This window comes from Oryx dammah, unplaced genomic scaffold (assembly GCF_014754425.2).
Source record: "Oryx dammah isolate SB20612 unplaced genomic scaffold, SCBI_Odam_1.1 HiC_scaffold_20, whole genome shotgun sequence".
Classification (NCBI taxonomy): domain Eukaryota; kingdom Metazoa; phylum Chordata; class Mammalia; order Artiodactyla; family Bovidae; genus Oryx; species Oryx dammah.
Window position 1 is genome coordinate 61,017,633 of NW_024070204.1, and position 16,615 is coordinate 61,034,247.

The 16,615-nt window shown below is 41.8% G+C and overlaps 1 protein-coding gene across 4 annotated transcripts in view; it reads left to right on the forward strand.

The window, feature by feature from the left end:
• OCLN (occludin) overlaps window positions 1-16,615 on the forward strand; it is a 49,534-nt gene that overhangs the window by 3,518 nt on the left and 29,401 nt on the right. For all 4 annotated transcript variants that reach the window (XM_040262664.1, XM_040262666.1, XM_040262665.1 and 1 more), the window contains exons 2-4: window positions 3,583-3,699; window positions 7,216-7,894; window positions 11,127-11,288. In XM_040262664.1, coding sequence (XP_040118598.1) covers window positions 3,650-3,699; window positions 7,216-7,894; window positions 11,127-11,288 — 891 coding nt within the window. In that variant the 5' untranslated portion in view covers window positions 3,583-3,649. The remainder of the gene's footprint in view (window positions 1-3,582; window positions 3,700-7,215; window positions 7,895-11,126; window positions 11,289-16,615) is intronic.

The following is a 16,615-nucleotide window of genomic DNA, read 5'->3' on the forward strand; positions in this document are numbered from 1 at the left end:
TTGTTCCTTCACTCAGCATACACGTACTGTCCAGATACTGTTAGTGTTGCTGTGCTGGGCATTGGGTAGCATTCTTGGACCTCTTTTGCCTGTTGTCATGGCCTTAGAACTTGGTCATAGGCTGCCTTGCAAGAGCCCTTAGAAGTCAGTCCTGCGGCCCAGTGTCCTGTCGCTCCACCTCGCCAAATACCAAACAAGCTTTGCAGACACAGCATGAGGTCAAATTGTTATTTGTTGTTTTGGGAGGGTGTGTGGAGAAACTTCCTAACATTGAAATGAAATCTGACCCTCTGGAGGTTTTTTTTTTTTTTCCTAAAGGAACTCTTTCTAGGGCTACAAAGACAGCTCTTCAGCTCTTTGAAGGCTGCCATAGTAGTCCTAATGTTGAGTGCTCCAGGCCAAACATTTCCTGTTTTTCCAGTCATTTGTCTTAAAACATGGTTTTTCTAGATCTTTAACAATCTTAGTCTACCTCCTGAAGAGGTACCCAGTTGGAACATGATGTTCAAATTTCAGGGTTCTGCAGGGGTTTGTTTCTTTTTAATAACTGTATCATACCTAGATCTAAAGCACTAACTCTGTAAATAATGCCTGAGATTGGAATAACTTGTTAGCTTTGTTGATATTCTGATCAAGGAAATGTACTTGTTTCCTGCACCGACTCTTAGTTGCTGCATGTGGGATCTAGTTCCCTGACCAGAGAAATAACCCCAGCCAGCCCTCTGCTTTGGGCGTACGGAGTCCTAACCACTGGACTGCCAGGGCTGAAAGTGGCTCAGTTGTGTCCAACTCTTTGTGACCCCATGGACATTGCAGGCGGATTCTTTACCGTCTGAGCCACCAGGGAAGCCCAGACTGCCAGGGAAGACCCAAGGAAATGCACTTTTAAAAATGAATAGTTACTAAGCCAGATTTCCCTTATCTAGTACTCATACTATTTTTTAAAATTGAGTTTTATATTTTTAAAATGATTTATTCCTGCCACCAATATTTGAAAATGAATATAGTACACATAAGTGCCTAAACACTTAAATTTCTCACTTTCAGAATAATCATCTTGCTGAAAATGCTTTTTGCTCATCTTCTTTAATACGTTATCTTATCTACTACTCCATCCCAAAGAGGATTATCTCCCTCTTTGACTCAGGAAGTTAGCAATGCTCACAGAAGAGAAGAAGGATTTGTCCCCTCAGATTGTGAGCTTTTTGAAACCACTTGGTTTGTTTTAGTCCATCATTCCAGCCTTACCGAGACCTTGATCGATGTTGATGTACTTGTAGCCAATGAGTTACTTATCCTTTCCAGTGTCTTATCAACTGTAAATTTGGATACACTTGTCCATGTCGTCTGGGGTCATGGCTAGAGATCTCCCTCCAGGTGGACATAAGTGGTGCATTCATTCATCCTAATTAGGCTCCGTTATTTAGCCCAGTAGGAATCTGCCCACCCACCCTCTGTACCAGAGGATGTGTCCTACAGTCTCAGGATTCTCTCTGCATTCCCCTCATCTACCAGTCTGGTAACCTTCTCAGAAAAGAAAATGAAGTTAGTGTGACATGACTTGTTCTTAATGAACTTTCTGAAAGTATTCACTCCACAATTTGAAATCTCTGTTCTTAGGGGAGACATGACAGCTAAGTTCTGAATCCAGGCAATGGTTTGGAAAGCAAAATTGTCTGGATTTTTGGTGAAGCTTATAACTGTAGCCTGAGTCTGGATTTAGAATTTTCAAAAGCGACCATTGAGCTTGGAATTTTTGGCATAATCTTGAATGAGGGGTACCTACCTATAGAAGAGATAAGATTCCTCTAAGATCAGTGTGTTAGTGTTTGATGTTCAGCTTCAGAAATAGGGTGCCATATTTAAAGTATTTAAATTCAGTTTTCCTTAGTTCTTTTTCTAAGCATCAATTAGGAGGACAGTAAATCTGGACTTTTTCTCTTTCATAGCACTGTGATATTTTGGGTTAAATTGCTTGTCTGTGTGTGTATATTTGGGTGCTAGTTACAGAGCCATATACACTTAAGATTTGTGTATTTTTCTCTATGTTATATGTCAATAAAGCAGTTCTTAGAAATGAAAGAATGTGAAGAAGTTGTCTTCTCTCACTGTGTTTGGAAAATTATGCTAATCATGTTGGTGTTACTAACTTAATATACTTAATCTTTGAGGTTTTACCGAAATACATTTGGGCAATATTTTATTGAGAAATTTGTGATTGACTGTTCTTAAGGGTGTGGAGGATACTTGCTGTTGATTTTAAAGAGCAAAGTTTAAAGAGTTTGAATTGATTTACTATTCTTAGTAAATCAATTCTTAACAATGTAACATGTGATTACACAACCCTTTTGTTTGAAAAAGAAAAAATATTAAAGACTTTACTCAGGTTATAGATCTTGTTCATGTCCTTCCTCCCGTCCGCCCCCAAGCCTCTGATTCTTTCTTGCCAAGTCTTCCCTGTTCTCTCCAAACTGCACTTAGTCACATAGTCCTAAATAATGCCTGTTGCAGTTGCTGTTTTCTTGGTGCGTTACCTTCGGGAGAGCTTGGTCTCATCCTTAACTTCCACGGACGCCTGTGGTGCTATGTAGGTACTTAATAAACAGGTGATTGTTGATTAGGTGAAATTGCCTCTCAGATATTCAGAGATTTTTGCTATGAGGGATTTTAAATTATTCTGCTTTTCTCTTAGTGAACAGGACTCTAATACAGTGTATGTTTGATGTTTCTTTTTTGAAAATTATATTCCATTTTGAAGACTAGGAAAAGGAGATAAGCAGAAAATGTCCACAATCCTAGATTCTTAGATGCTTTTGTAACCCTTTTAAATGACAGAAGCAGCATACTTTTAAACCAGACTATGCTTTAGTTAACATTGAAGGGCTAGAATATGCTGGACACAACTGTATTTGCATTTTCATATGCATTCTCATTTTCTATGAACTTTGAAAAGTAATGAGATAGAATAAATATCTTTTAAGAAATTTATGTTAATATATCTTTGTGTTCTTCAATGACTTTTTTAAAAATACCATTTTTACCTATTACTATCAACAGCTTTGTGAAATTTTCATTGCTGCAACTTATAATTTCAAGTTTAAACTATATTCGTATGCCAGTGATGTGCAGAGCATAATGTTAGGTGCTCTGAGGACTACCAGGCCAAATGATTCCTTGAGGTTGTTGTTCAGTTGCTAAGTCCTGTCTGACTCTTTGTGACCCCATGGACTGTAGTCTACCAGGCTTCTCTGACCATGGGATTTCCCAGGAAAGAATGCTGGAGTAGGCTACCATGTCCTCATCTAGGGAATCTTCCTGACCCGGGGATCAAACCTGTGTCTCTTGCACTGGCAGGCGGATTCTTTACCACTGAGCCACCAGGGAAGCCCAAATGGTTCCTACCCTCAATGATTTCTTATAGCTCTAAGAATTCATGGTCTAATGTGCGAAGATGACAGTGGGAAGGACGAGAGAAATAACCATGGAGTGAGACCTCGTCTCAGATTGCTGTCATTCGTTTTCTTAGTGATGCAGGGAAGTCGAGCACAGGAGTAAAGCCGTTTATCTACTTCTGTTGCTTAGATTGGCTGATCTCAGGAGGCTACCGGCAGTGCTCATCCTGAAGATCAAGTGAGCACCGACCCCAGCCATGTCATCCAGGCCTTTTGAAAGTCCACCTCCTTATAGACCTGATGAATTGTAAGTAAATATGTAATTCTTTCTTTTTTCTTTTTTTTTTAAGGCCTTGCTTGTGAGATTTTATTAATAGTTTCCCAACCAGGAATTGAACTCGGGCCCTTGGCAGGAAGTGAGAGCACAGTCCTAACTGCTGAACAGCCAGGGAGTTCCTCCTTTTTCTTCTTTAAAAGTGTATCACATGTTAAAAAAAAAAAATGTATAGTTGAAACTTTCATCTGTTATGTGTTTGCTTTAAAAGTAAAATGGCATGCATTTGTAAAATCAAATTGAACCAAAGAGTATTCATTGAAGCGTGAGCTCCCCTCTTACCTTCAGCTTCTAAGATGACAGTTTTTTTGTGCAGTGGGAGCTGTCACTTGTGTTTTCATTGCTGCTACAATATAGTCTGAGCTTATATTTGTGTGTATATTTGTCTTGAAAAAATGGTATGAAGCTTCCGTAGCAATGCCTTATTTATCTGTTTTTGTCTGTGCTGGGTCTTCACTGCTGAGGGCTTTTCTCTGGTGGCAGCAAGCAGGGGCTGCTCTCTGGTTGCGGCAAGCAGGCTTCTCACTGTGGTGGTTTCTCTCGTTGCGGAGCGCGGACTCTAGGGTGTACGGGGTTCAGTAGTTGAGGCACGTGGGCTCAGTGGTTGGGGCTCCCGGGCTCTAGAGCACAGGCGCAGTAGTTGTGGTGCACAGGCGTAGTTGCTGCGTGCCATGTGGGATCGTCCCAGATCAGGGATTTTTTGCCCATGCCTCCTGCATTGGGAGGTGGATTCTTTACCACTGAGCCACCAGGGAAGTCCTTCAGTGTCTTATTTAGATGACTGTTGGCGATAGTCAGTGTTTCAAATAGCATGTTTTTTGAGATAGAATTCACCCACTATACAGTTCACCCATTTAGAACGGGCAGTCCATTGGTTTTAGTGTATCCCTTCACCACACTCAGTTTTAGCACATTTTCATCATCCCCTTCCCAAAGAAACCCCTCTCTCCAGTAGCCCTGTCTGGTTGCCCCAGTACTAGGCAGCCACCAAGCCCACTTGGTTTCTGGATATGTCCATTCTGGACATTTCATATAAATGGAATCTTACAATGTTTGGTCTTTTGTGACTGAATTCTTTCACTTGGTATATTTTCCATGTCCTCATAATCTTTATTTTTTGGAGCGGTTCTGGGTTCACAGCAAAACTGAGAGGAAGGCATAGAGATTTCCCTGCCTCCACACATGCACAGCCTCCCCCATTATTAATATTTCCCACCAGAGTGGTGTGTTTGTTACAGCTGATGACCCTCCATTGACACATCACCTGAAGTGCATAGTCGATACTAGGGTTTTCTCCTGCCGATGTTAGATTCTTCACAGGTGAGCATTTTGTGTTCTGCCCTTCCCAGCACATCTCAGTTTGGACCAGCCACACCCCAAGTGTCCCATCTGTCTGTTGGGCTGGTGGCTGCCATACCAGCATAGCGCTGCAGCATTCCGTTGTGAGGCCCTATCACAGTCATCCATGGCACTGTGGGTAGATGTTTGGACTGTCTCCAAGTTGAGATTATCATGAGCAATGTTTCTGTGAACGTTACACTGTTAATGGAATTATAAGTGATACAGTCATTTTGGAAAACAGTTTGACATTGTCTAGTAGAGCTGAAAATTTTAAAAGTTTGATCCAGAGATTCTGCTCCTGGGTATATAGCCTAAAAAAAGTGCTTTTGTGTACCAGGATATAAGTAGGAGATTGTGTTAGAGCTATGCTGTTCATGACAGCCCTAAATGGAAACAAGCCGGATACCCAAGTAGAACATGGTACAAAATTTTCTCCCTTCACACGTTCAGTGTTCTCCAGTTTCTCCATTTCCTTTTCATTCTCATATACTCAAGTAATTCATCTACTTCTCATGGTTAGCAGCCTCCAGTAGGAGGATATCTCCTTTGGCATGAGGAAGGTGGTTTGTGGAAATAAGAGCAAAAACAAAAGGGGCTTTAGTCATTTTAGGAATTGAATTTTACCTCCCCAGGGCCCACAGTTCACACGTTAGTGTGTCTATTACAAGCTGTGTGTTCGTGGTTAAATTACTGGAGTTTGCAGGGTCTTTTTATAAAAAAAGATTCAAGATCTCATTAGCCATCATCTTAATGAGCCCTCATTAACGTTTCATCTACTTTGTAGGTCTTGCCTTAACTGGCAGTAGCTCATGTAATGATTTGTTTTAATGTCTTACTGCCCTGCCATTGAGGGGCAGGGCAGTAAGACGTTAAACTCGGTGAGGGGCACTCTGTGAGGGGCCTGGACTGAGGCTTTCCTGTCTGTTGTTGTTTTCCAGTGCCTGGCACAGAGCCCAAGACGTGTCGGCCTGGCGGCTCCAGTAAATAGCTACTAAGATGAATAAGTGAATAAATATATATGCTTTCTTAAGTAAGAGAGCTGCTGCTGCTGCTGCTAAGTCACTTCAGTCGTGTCCAACTCTGTGTGACCCCATAGACGGCAGCCCACCAGGCTCCCCCATCCCTGGGATTCTCCAGGCAAGAACACTGGAGTGGGCTGCCAGTTCCTTCTCCAGTGCATGAAAGTGAAAAGTGAAAGGGAAGTCGCTCAGTCGTGTCCGACTCTTCGTGACCCCATGGACTGCAGCCTACCAGGCTCCTCCATCCGTGGGATTTTCTGGGCAAGAGTACTGGAGTGGGGTGCCATTGCCTTCTCCGAAGTAAGAGAGCTAGGCAGCCAGAAACCACACCAGTGTAGGCCAGTGCAGGTGCCCTGTCTAAAGGAATTGGTCTCCATTCACAAAGGAAAAGGAGTGATGCCATTGTTCTCAACTGGAGTGCTCTGTCTGGGGATTTTACACATTCCCTGGTTGATTCTAATATTCCGTAGAACTTGAGAACCTCTGCTCCATATAAACTAAACAGTCATTCTCAATGTAGCATCAGCAGCATCTGGAAACTTCTACCCCAGACCTGCGGACTGAGCAGCTCTGGGGATGAGGGCCAGCAAACCCTCCAGGTGATGCTGACGTGTCTGCACAGACACTTGTACTGTTCAGTGGCTGTCTGAGTCTGCTGGGGATATCTGTAGTAGAGTATCATAGACTGGGTGGCAACAGAAATTTATTCTCACAGTTCAGAGGCTGGGAGTCCAAGATAGGTGCTGGTGGAGGCCCTCTTCCAGATTGCAGACTGCCAACTTCTTGAATCCTCACATTGTAGAAGGGGTGAGCAGACTCTCTAGGTCCCTTTTTATAAGGGCACTAATCCCATTCATGAGAGCTCCACCCTCATGACCTAATTACTTCCCAAAGACCCCACCTTCTAATACCATTACATTGAGGATTAATGTAATTATTGTAATGTTAGGATTTTGATACTTGATTTGGGAAGGGCGGGGAGACACAAATTGCCCCATTGCAGTGGGGCAGTACAAATAATAGTTTCCTTTGCCAATGGTTTGTTTAAATTATTCCAGGTACTTGTATATGTTCTTTCTGCTTACCACTAAAAAGTACTAACTTAAAATTGTTTTCGTGTGCATTTCAGCAAACCTAATCACTACACACCAAGCAATGACGTATATAGTGGAGAGATGCACGTTCGACCAATGCTCTCTCAGCCAGCATATTCTTTCTACCCAGAAGATGAAATTCTCCACTTCTACAAATGGACCTCTCCTCCCGGAGTAATTCGGATCCTGTCTATGCTTGTTATCGTGATGTGCATTGCGATTTTTGCCTGTGTTGCCTCCACTCTTGCCTGGGACAGAGGCTATGGAACCTTAATGGGAGGCGGTGTTAACTACCCTTTTGGAGGAAGTGCCTTTGGTAGCTACGGAAGTGGCTATGGCTATGGTTATGGCTACGGTTATGGCTATGGAGCAGGCTATACGGATCCAAGAGCGGCAAAGGGATTCCTGCTGGCCATGGCTGCCTTTTGTTTCATTGCTGCATTGGTGATATTTGTTAGCAGCGTTGTAAGGTCAGGCATATCTAGAACAAGAAGGTATTATTTGACTCTGATAATAGTGAACGCCGTCCTGGGCATTATGATGTTTATTGCCACAATTGTCTATATAATGGGAGTCAACCCAACTGCCCAGGCCTCTGGGTCTCTCTACAGTTCACAGATATATGCCCTCTGCAACCAGTTTTATACACCTGCAGCTACTGGACTCTACGTGGATCAATATTTATATCACTACTGTGTGGTGGATCCCCAGGAGGTAGGAGTAATTTTGTTTTGTTTCTCCCCTCTTTCCTTGGGTCAGAGGTTCTCACCTTGGGATGCTTAATAGTTTCATTTGGGAATGTTTAAAAAATAGTGATGCCATGGCCCCACTGCTATTTAAATCAGAATCTGAGAGAAGGGCGGTGTGTCCTTATTAAGGCATAGTTAACATACCATCTTGGAGAAGGCAGTGGCAACCCACTCCAGTGTTCTTGCCTGGAGAATCCCAGGGACGGGGGAGCCTGGTGGGCTGCCGTCTATGGGGTTGCACAGAGTCGGACACGACTGAAGCGACTTAGCAGCAGCAGCAACATACCATCTAATTCTTCCACTTAAAGTATAGTTCATTTGTTTTCAGTATATTCACAGAGTTGTGCAGCTGTCACCACAGTTCATCTTAAAACATTTTCCCTACCCTATAAAGAGACCCCATCCTCATTAGCACGCACTCCTCATTTCCCTATCCGTCCCCAGATCCAGAAACCATTAATCCTCTTCTAGAGATTTACCTGTTCTGGATATTTCATATACGCAGAATCATACAGTATGTGTTTTTTTTTTATGACTGGCTTCTTTCACTCAGCAGTAATGTCTTAAGGTTCATCCATGTTATAGTATATACCAGTGCTTCATTCCTTTTCATTGCTGAATGCCATTCCACTGTGTGCATATACCACATTTTCTTTATTGTTGGCTGATAGGCATTTGGCTGTATTTTGGCTGTTATGAATAATGCTTTGAACTTTTGTGTGAAACCTGTTTTAATGTGACTTGAGTTTAGTGTATACTTAAGGGTGGAATTGATGGGTCTTATGGAGACTCTTCATTTAAACTTTTGAGAAATTATCACATTCTTCTCCAAAGAGGTTGCATGATTACACATTTACCAGAAATGTATGAAGATTCCAGTTTCTCCACAGCCCGAGCAGCATTGTTTTTCTGTTTGATTCTAACCATGCTGACCCTCCCAGCATCAGGGTCTTTTCCAATGAGTTAGTTCTTTGGGCACCTGATGCGAAGAACTAACTCACTGGAAGAGACCCTGATGCTGAGAAAGATTGAAGGCAGGAGGAGAAGGGGCCAACAGAGGATGAGGTGGTTGGATGGCATCACCGACTTGATGGACATGAGTTTGAGCTGGAAATTGGTGATGGACAGGGAAGCCTGGCGTGCTGTAGTCCATGGGGTCGCGAAGAGACACGACTGAGCAGCTGAACTGAACTGATGCTAATGAGTGTGAAGTGATACTAGTTTTGATTTGCATTTCCTTGATAACTAATGATATTTTCTTGGGCTTATTGGCCATTAGTATATCTTCTTTGGAGAAATGGTAATTCAGAATCTTTGTCCGTTTTTAGCGGGGGTATTTGGATTTTTATTATTGAGTTGTGAGAAATTTTATTTATTTGGTTACAAGTCTGTTATAATTTTTTCTCTCCATTTTACATCTAGATGATACTCTTTGCACAAAAGGTTTTCATTTTGATGAGATCTGATTTTTCTTTGTTGCTTGTGCTTTTGGTGTTGTCTCAAAACACTTTGCCTAATTCAAGGTCACAAAGATTTACTATGATGTTTTCTTCCAAGAGTTTTATAATTTGAAGGGGTCCAGCATTTCTTGCATGTGGATATCCAGTTGTCTTAGTATTATTTATTGAAATAACTCTCCATTGAGTTATTTTCATGCCTTTGTCAAAAATGAATTGACCATAAATGTGATGATTTATTTCTAGACTCTCAACTTGTTTCCATTAACCTGTGTTACTGTTCTTGTCAGTACCACACTCCTTGATTGCTACAGCTTTGTCATCAATTTTGAAACTGGGAAGTGGTGGTCCTCCAAATTTGTTCTTATTTTTCATGATTTTGTGGTTTAGATTCTAGGTCTCTTGTATTTTCATATGTTTTAGGATCACCCTGCCAATTTCTGCAAAAAAAAAGCCAGCTAGGATATCGAAAGATTGCTTTGAATTTGTAGATCAACGCAGTTCTTCAAAATCTTAGCTGGGAGAAGAATTGTCCTCTTTATAATGTGTTCTGCTTTGTGAACATAGGGTGCCTTTCCATTTACTTGGGTCTCCTTTAATTTCTTTTGAAACTGTTTGCTAATTTTCATTGTGTAAGTCAGTATTTCAGAAAGCTGTTAGGTGATTCAAATGTACAGGTGTGGTTGTGAAGCCTGCCTCCTGTAACCGTGCGTCATTCTAATTAAAGTGTTTCTAAGTTACTAACCTTTTTTGCTTTGTTTTCTCCTTACACTGACCCAGGAGTTTTTGTGCTTTACCTGAATGAGTCACTTCTGGGGCTTAGACCTTCTCCAATAGCTACCATTATTTTAAAGATAGAAATGTAGGTTTCAGAGTATTTGTTGTTGACATTTGGTAAATAGGGCTGAGGGTTGGTACTCTGTCTTACCATACTGTCATCCTTCTTAGTCCTCTGACTACCTGAAGCCTCTATTCTTTGAAAACGGTTATGACTGTTAGACCAGCTACAAAGAGAACGTCCTCTTAGCAGACATTCAGGCCAGAGTTCTGGTACCTGTTCAACTCTAAGTGCTTCCAGGCCAGCGTACCATGTAACATACCTGTCAGACACTAGAACGGTCAGGGGTAGGGTTTCCTTGTCACAGGTCCTTCTAGTAAGTACACAAAAGACACCTAAAAGAGAGGAAACTAACAGACTAAATGAATTATCAGCCCATTTTCTTTAATTTATAGCTTGGTTAGATTATGTCTGCATAATTTATGATAAGGCAGATTCTCTTTGGACTGTTTACATTCAGTGTAAAAAGTTGAGCCAAGTATGTGTTGCAAGCAAGACTATATAAGCATGATTGGATATTTGAAACAACTTCTGTGAATAACATTTTTCAAAACCCTTTAGAATTATGCCAGGGATTGAGTTAATTTATTGGCCGTTATCCTCTATTTATGAAAATATGGCCCCTAGTTCTCAGACTTTAGAACTAGTTTTCTATAACTCTAAAACAGGGATCATTATTCCAAGGATTGACTCATGGTTGAGGTGTGTGTGTGTCTCTGTGTGTTTTGGTAGCCTTAACCCATGTGGCTTGGGCTAGGTTTTGCAGTCTTACAATGTAACCATTTATATCAGTTTTAGAGCAGTTAAGCTAGTTACTAGGGCCTTAGGTATTTGTAGAGTTGGATTGGAATAAAGTAAACAATTAAAAGCTAAATATCTCAATATCTTTAATCTCTTTTTAGGCCATTGCCATTGTACTGGGGTTCATGGTTATTGTGGCTTTTGCTCTAATGATTTTCTTTGCTGTGAAAACTCGAAGAAAGATGAACCGGTATGACAAGTCAAATATTCTGTGGGACAAGGAACGTATTTATGATGAGCAGCCTCCCAATGTTGAAGAGTGGGTAAGTGTTTTATGAAAGTCAGTAAACATCCAGTTTTGCTTTGGGTTTTTTTTTTTTTTTCCTATAAATACCCCAGATCTGCCTTTAAATTTGATCTAGTGTGCTTTGTGAAACTTTATTCTTAGAATTATTGTCTTTGTATATTGCAAAAGATGAGGCCTCAGGTTTTACTTTGAACATTAATAAAGTGGGGTGAGTGGACGTGGATTTACTCTGAGGTAAAAAGCCAGATTTCTGTCTCTAAGAAGTGGATATAGGCCCTGAGCAGAAATGGCTTTTAAAGGAATCACGAGGGACAAAAAAATGTACGTGGCTTTGAAGAACAAAAGCAACTCCTCTCCCCTTCGCTTTTATTTTCCTGCTGATCGTTTTGGAGGGAAGCACTGTCTTGGATCAAGATCCGCAAGGGTGTTTTTAGGGTGGTGGCAGCTGGGAGATCTTTAAACCTTTTACATGGAGAACAGCCTGGTGACTCACAAGCACTAACATAGATATATGAAATACTTCAGTGAAGGCAGAGATTAGGGCAGGTTCTTTTATTTTTTGCGTATACTTTTAATGCTACCAGTAGCTGGCTTCCTAAATGATGTGAAAATGTAGAAAGTCCCTCTTACCAAAAATACCTCCCAAATGCATGTTACTGATGAGATAAACTGGGACTTGGGGCCCTTTGCTACAGTGCTTGCACCTGGACACACCTCTCCTGGAGCAACAAAATAGGAATTATCTGGGACTAAAAATAACTGCATGCATGCACAGTTGGGGCAGATTCTGGACAATGGATACAAAGAGACCAAAAAACCCAACTGCTGTTTTTGAAGAGCCTGGAGCAAAAGCAGAGGGTCGGGAGCAAAAGCGGGGCATTGCACAGGCCCCTGCACACACAGCACCACCTAAGCAGTGGGCAGACCACCTTGGCAACCCCTCTGACCCGACCCTGGGATACACCTTACCCTCACTCCATTTGAAGACTAAGCCCACCAACCCCTCAAGAATCAGGCAAGCAGGGGAACCAGTTGTTTGTTCTTGCTCCCCCTACTGTAGCAGGGGCCCCAGTAAAGCCTTGCCTGAATTTCTTGTCTGGTCTGTGATCTTTTTTTTTTTTTTCAGTTAAGGAGGCCAAGACCGCTGGTCGGTAACACCAATAGCTAACTAACCTGTTTTGGGGGATGTTCCAAGCTTTGTTTCTTGGAAGTGCTGTGTTATGGTGTTCTTGAGAGGGCAGCCTCAGAAAATGCCTTCCTCGGTTTCTTTGAGCAGATTGGTTTCTTGCCATGAAGGTTAGTCGAGACTCCTGGATTCTGGTTCCAGGATAGGTTGGTTTTGGCCAGTGGGAGCAGAGCGGAGCGGATTGAGGGTGCATCCTGCTGGTCAGGTCGGGGCTGGAGATATTGATCATCTGGAAGGCTCCTAGCTCTTCCTTGTTGTGCACCTGATATTTGAAGAAATTTAGGAATGTAGATGAAATTTTCCTAGTGGAGGTACTAAGACAAAGCAGTCAGGAAAATCAGAAGATATGGTCTGTGGATGCCTGTGTTCCTGGCCTCTCTTGGAAGCCTGCTGCTTGTTTTTCTCATTTTTACCCCCATGACATGTGAGGGTGTTGGCGATTGTTTTCTTTTGACCTTTAGCTCCAGGCAAAGCCACCTGTAGAGGGAATAGGACAGTCTGTTGTGAACTGTGAAGTCAAGGTTTCACTGAGAGTTTCTGGGTGTGTCAGTTTTCACTGGCTGTTGGATTTGTTTACTTAAGATTTCGAGAGCCTAAAAAGTGACTCAGGAAGGACCAGGGCCAGAGATATTACAGTCCCAGGGAACTTTGACTTCTCATCTGACTTTACTGTCATGAAAGTTTAATCAGTTCTAGGTGCTTTTGATAATTTGACAGAAGATAGCCATAGTAACTTAGGGAGGTGGTGATGATGATGAAGTGAAGGGACTTTTAATTTTTAAAAAGGCATTATTGCTTCCTCACTGAATCTGTAGAAATTTGATAGCTAGCCTATAGATTGTTTCAGGTGAACTTCATAGTTTGTCTATAGTAATAAATGTTTCATCATATGAAAGTAGATAATCATCTGTTGAATAGCAGATGTGAGACTTTGAACACACTAATGTTTCATGCAAAACTTAATCACTTAAAGTCCTCATTTCCTTTTCCCTTGTTTTCCCAACTGACGTGTCTAAGAAAGGCTATTTTAAGTAAGGTGTTGGTTTAAGCTACAGGTATTGTGTTTTTCCTTCCATTTTTCTCTCCCCTCACCTGCTCAGGTGTTCTTCGCTGAACTCAACCTCTCATTTTCATTTTTGCCTGAGTTTACTTCCACAACCAGATGCAGACAGTTACTCTGTTTTCTCCACTCTTATGCAATGATTCTGCTCCAGTGGGTTTCACTCTGATAACATAGCTGCCCAAGTGGAAATGTCTGATGCTGCATCTAAAGTGCTGGACAGTGGAGTGGATTAGTATTTTTTCTTTTTGGTTATTTAAAATTAATATCATAAAAATAACCTCCACTTGAAATAATGGAAGAGAATCTAAATTAATAACTTGTACTAAGTGAGAATTAAAATTTGAATTCTAATTATGGATAAGACATATATATATAAGACAGACATATAGTAAAGTAGTGCTCAAAATTCTCCAAGCCAGGCTTCAGCAATACGTGAACCGTGAACTTCCTGATGTTCAAGCTGGTTTTAGAAAAGGCAGAGGAACCAGAGATCAAATTGCCAACATTCACTGGATCATTGAAGAAGCAAGAGAGTTCCAGAAAAACATCTGTTTCTGCTTTATTGACTATGCCAAAGCCTTTGACTGTGTGGATCACAACAAACTGGAAAATTCTGAAAGAGATGGGAATACCAGACCACCTGACCTGCCTCTTGAGAAACCTGTATGCAGGTCCGGAAGCAACAGTTAGAACTGGACATGGAACAACAGACTGGTTCCAAATTGGAAAAGGAGTACGTCAAGGCTGTATATTGTCACCCTGCTTATTCAACTTCTATGCAGAGTACATCATGAGAAACGCTGGGCTGGAAGAAGCACAAGCTGGAATCAAGATTGCCGGGAGAAATATCAATAACCTCATCTATGCAGATGACACCCTGCTTATGGCAGAAAGTGAAGAGGAACTAAAAAGCTTCTTGATGAAAGTGAAAGAGGAGAGTGGAAAAGTTGGCTTAAAGCTCAGCTTTCAGAAAACGAAGATCCTGGCATCTGGTCCCATCACTTCATGGGAAATAGATGGGGAAACAGTGGAAACAGTGTCAGACTTTATTTTTTGGGGTTCCAGAATCACTGCAGATGGTGATTACAGCCATGAAATTAAAAGACACTTAGTCCTTGGAAGGAAAGTTATGACCAACCTAGATAGCATATTGAAAAGCAGAGACATTACTTTGTCAACAAAGGTCCGTCTAGTCGAGGCTATGGTGGTCATGTATGGATGTGAGAGTTGGACTGTGAAGAAAGCTGAGTGCTGAAGAATTGATGCTTTTGAACTGTGGTGTTGGAGAAGATTCTTGAGAGTCCCTTGGACTGCAAGGAGATCCAACCAGTCCATCCTAGAGGAGATCAGTCCTGGGTGTTCATTGGAAGGAATGATGCTGAAGCTGAAACTCCAGTACTTTGGCCACCTCGTGTAAAGAGTTGACTCATTGGAAAAGACTCTGATGCTGGGAGGGGTTGGGGGCAGGAGGAGAAGGGGATGACAGAGGATGAGATGGCTGGATGGCATCACCAACTCAATGGACATGAGTTTGGGTAAACTCCGGGAGTTGGTGACGGACAGGGAGGCCTGGCGTGCTGTGATTCATGGGGTTGCAAAGAGTCGGACACGACTGAGCGACTGAACTGAAGACATACAAGGGCTTCTCAGGTGGTACAGTGGTAAAGAATCCACCTGCCAGTGCAGGAGTTGTAAGAGGTGTGAGTTCGATCCCTGGGTCAGGAAAATCTGCTGGAGAAGGAAATGGCAACCCATTCCAGTATTCTTCCCTGGGAAATACCATGGATAGAAGAGCCTGGCAGGCTATAGTCCATTGGATCGCAAAGAGTCGGACACTGTTGAGCACAACACAGCATATGGATGCTGCTGCTAAGTCGCTTCAGTCATGTCCGACTCTGTGCAACCCCACAGACGGCAGCCCACCAGGCTCCCCCGTCCCTGGGATTCTCCAGGCAAGAACACTGGAGTGGGTTGCCATTTCCTTCTCCAATGCATGAAAGTGAAAAGTGAAAGTGAAGTCGCTCAGTCGTGTCCGACTCTTAGCGACCCCACGAACTGCAGCCCACCAGGCTCCTCCGTCCATGGGATTTTCCAGGCAGGAGGACTGGAGTGGGGCGCCACTGCCTTCTCCCACTAATTCACTAGTTTAGTATGCAGTAAAATAACAGAGGCTTTGAATAAGTTCAACTGGCTAGTAGCAACCAATCAGTTTTCTTCAGTGATCACTGTTCTTCTACGTAGGCAGGATAATTAATTCACAGATAGTCTTTCTGGCCTATCTTCAACTATTCTTACACTACATAATCAATTAGGGACATCCTGTTACAGATATATGAAGAGAACACAGGTAGCTTTACGTAAGTTGAGTTTGTTAAATCTATTTGTTATGACAGGATTTCTGACACAAAAATTTACTGCATTTTGCAGCATGAATGGTAGTAAATGGTCTTTAAGTTCTTAACAACCAATGAATTTTTCTAAAGAGACCAAAATGGTGACTTATCAGTTTTTCTTATGCCCCCTAAAAAGTGGCTCTGCTTCAGCAGATACTTGCCAGTTTTTAATCTATTCATGACTTCTCACCCTACCCCATTCCCATATACCTCCTAACTTCAGCTGTCTTGTTTCATCACTTCTCTGGGGTTCAGTGTGCAGTGTGCAGCATATATATATATATATATATATATATATATATATATATATATATAAAATCCTAATAATGGGTTGTTTGGGGTAGGGGTGGGTATCTTACTAAACTTGTTGAAGGAACAGTTACCTGCTGAATATTTGTTTACTCCTTCTCTACACATTGGGGTATGTCCTGAAATTCATTATTAAATCTTACTGCCTTTCTTAGATTTTTAAAATCTTTGGGTTAAGAGAGCAAAGCATCAGCTCAACAAGCTGAGCCTTCAGAGTTTTTTAAGCAGGTTTCAACCCATTTGTATTATCTGTGAGAAAACCTGCAACTTTCTAATTTACTGTCTCTCAGTCTCCACCACAATAGTTTCTCTGCCTTCTTCGGAATCTTAGGGCTTTTTTTTTTTTTTTCTCCCCTTTCTGGATATCTTGTACTTTGTAAAAATAAACAGGC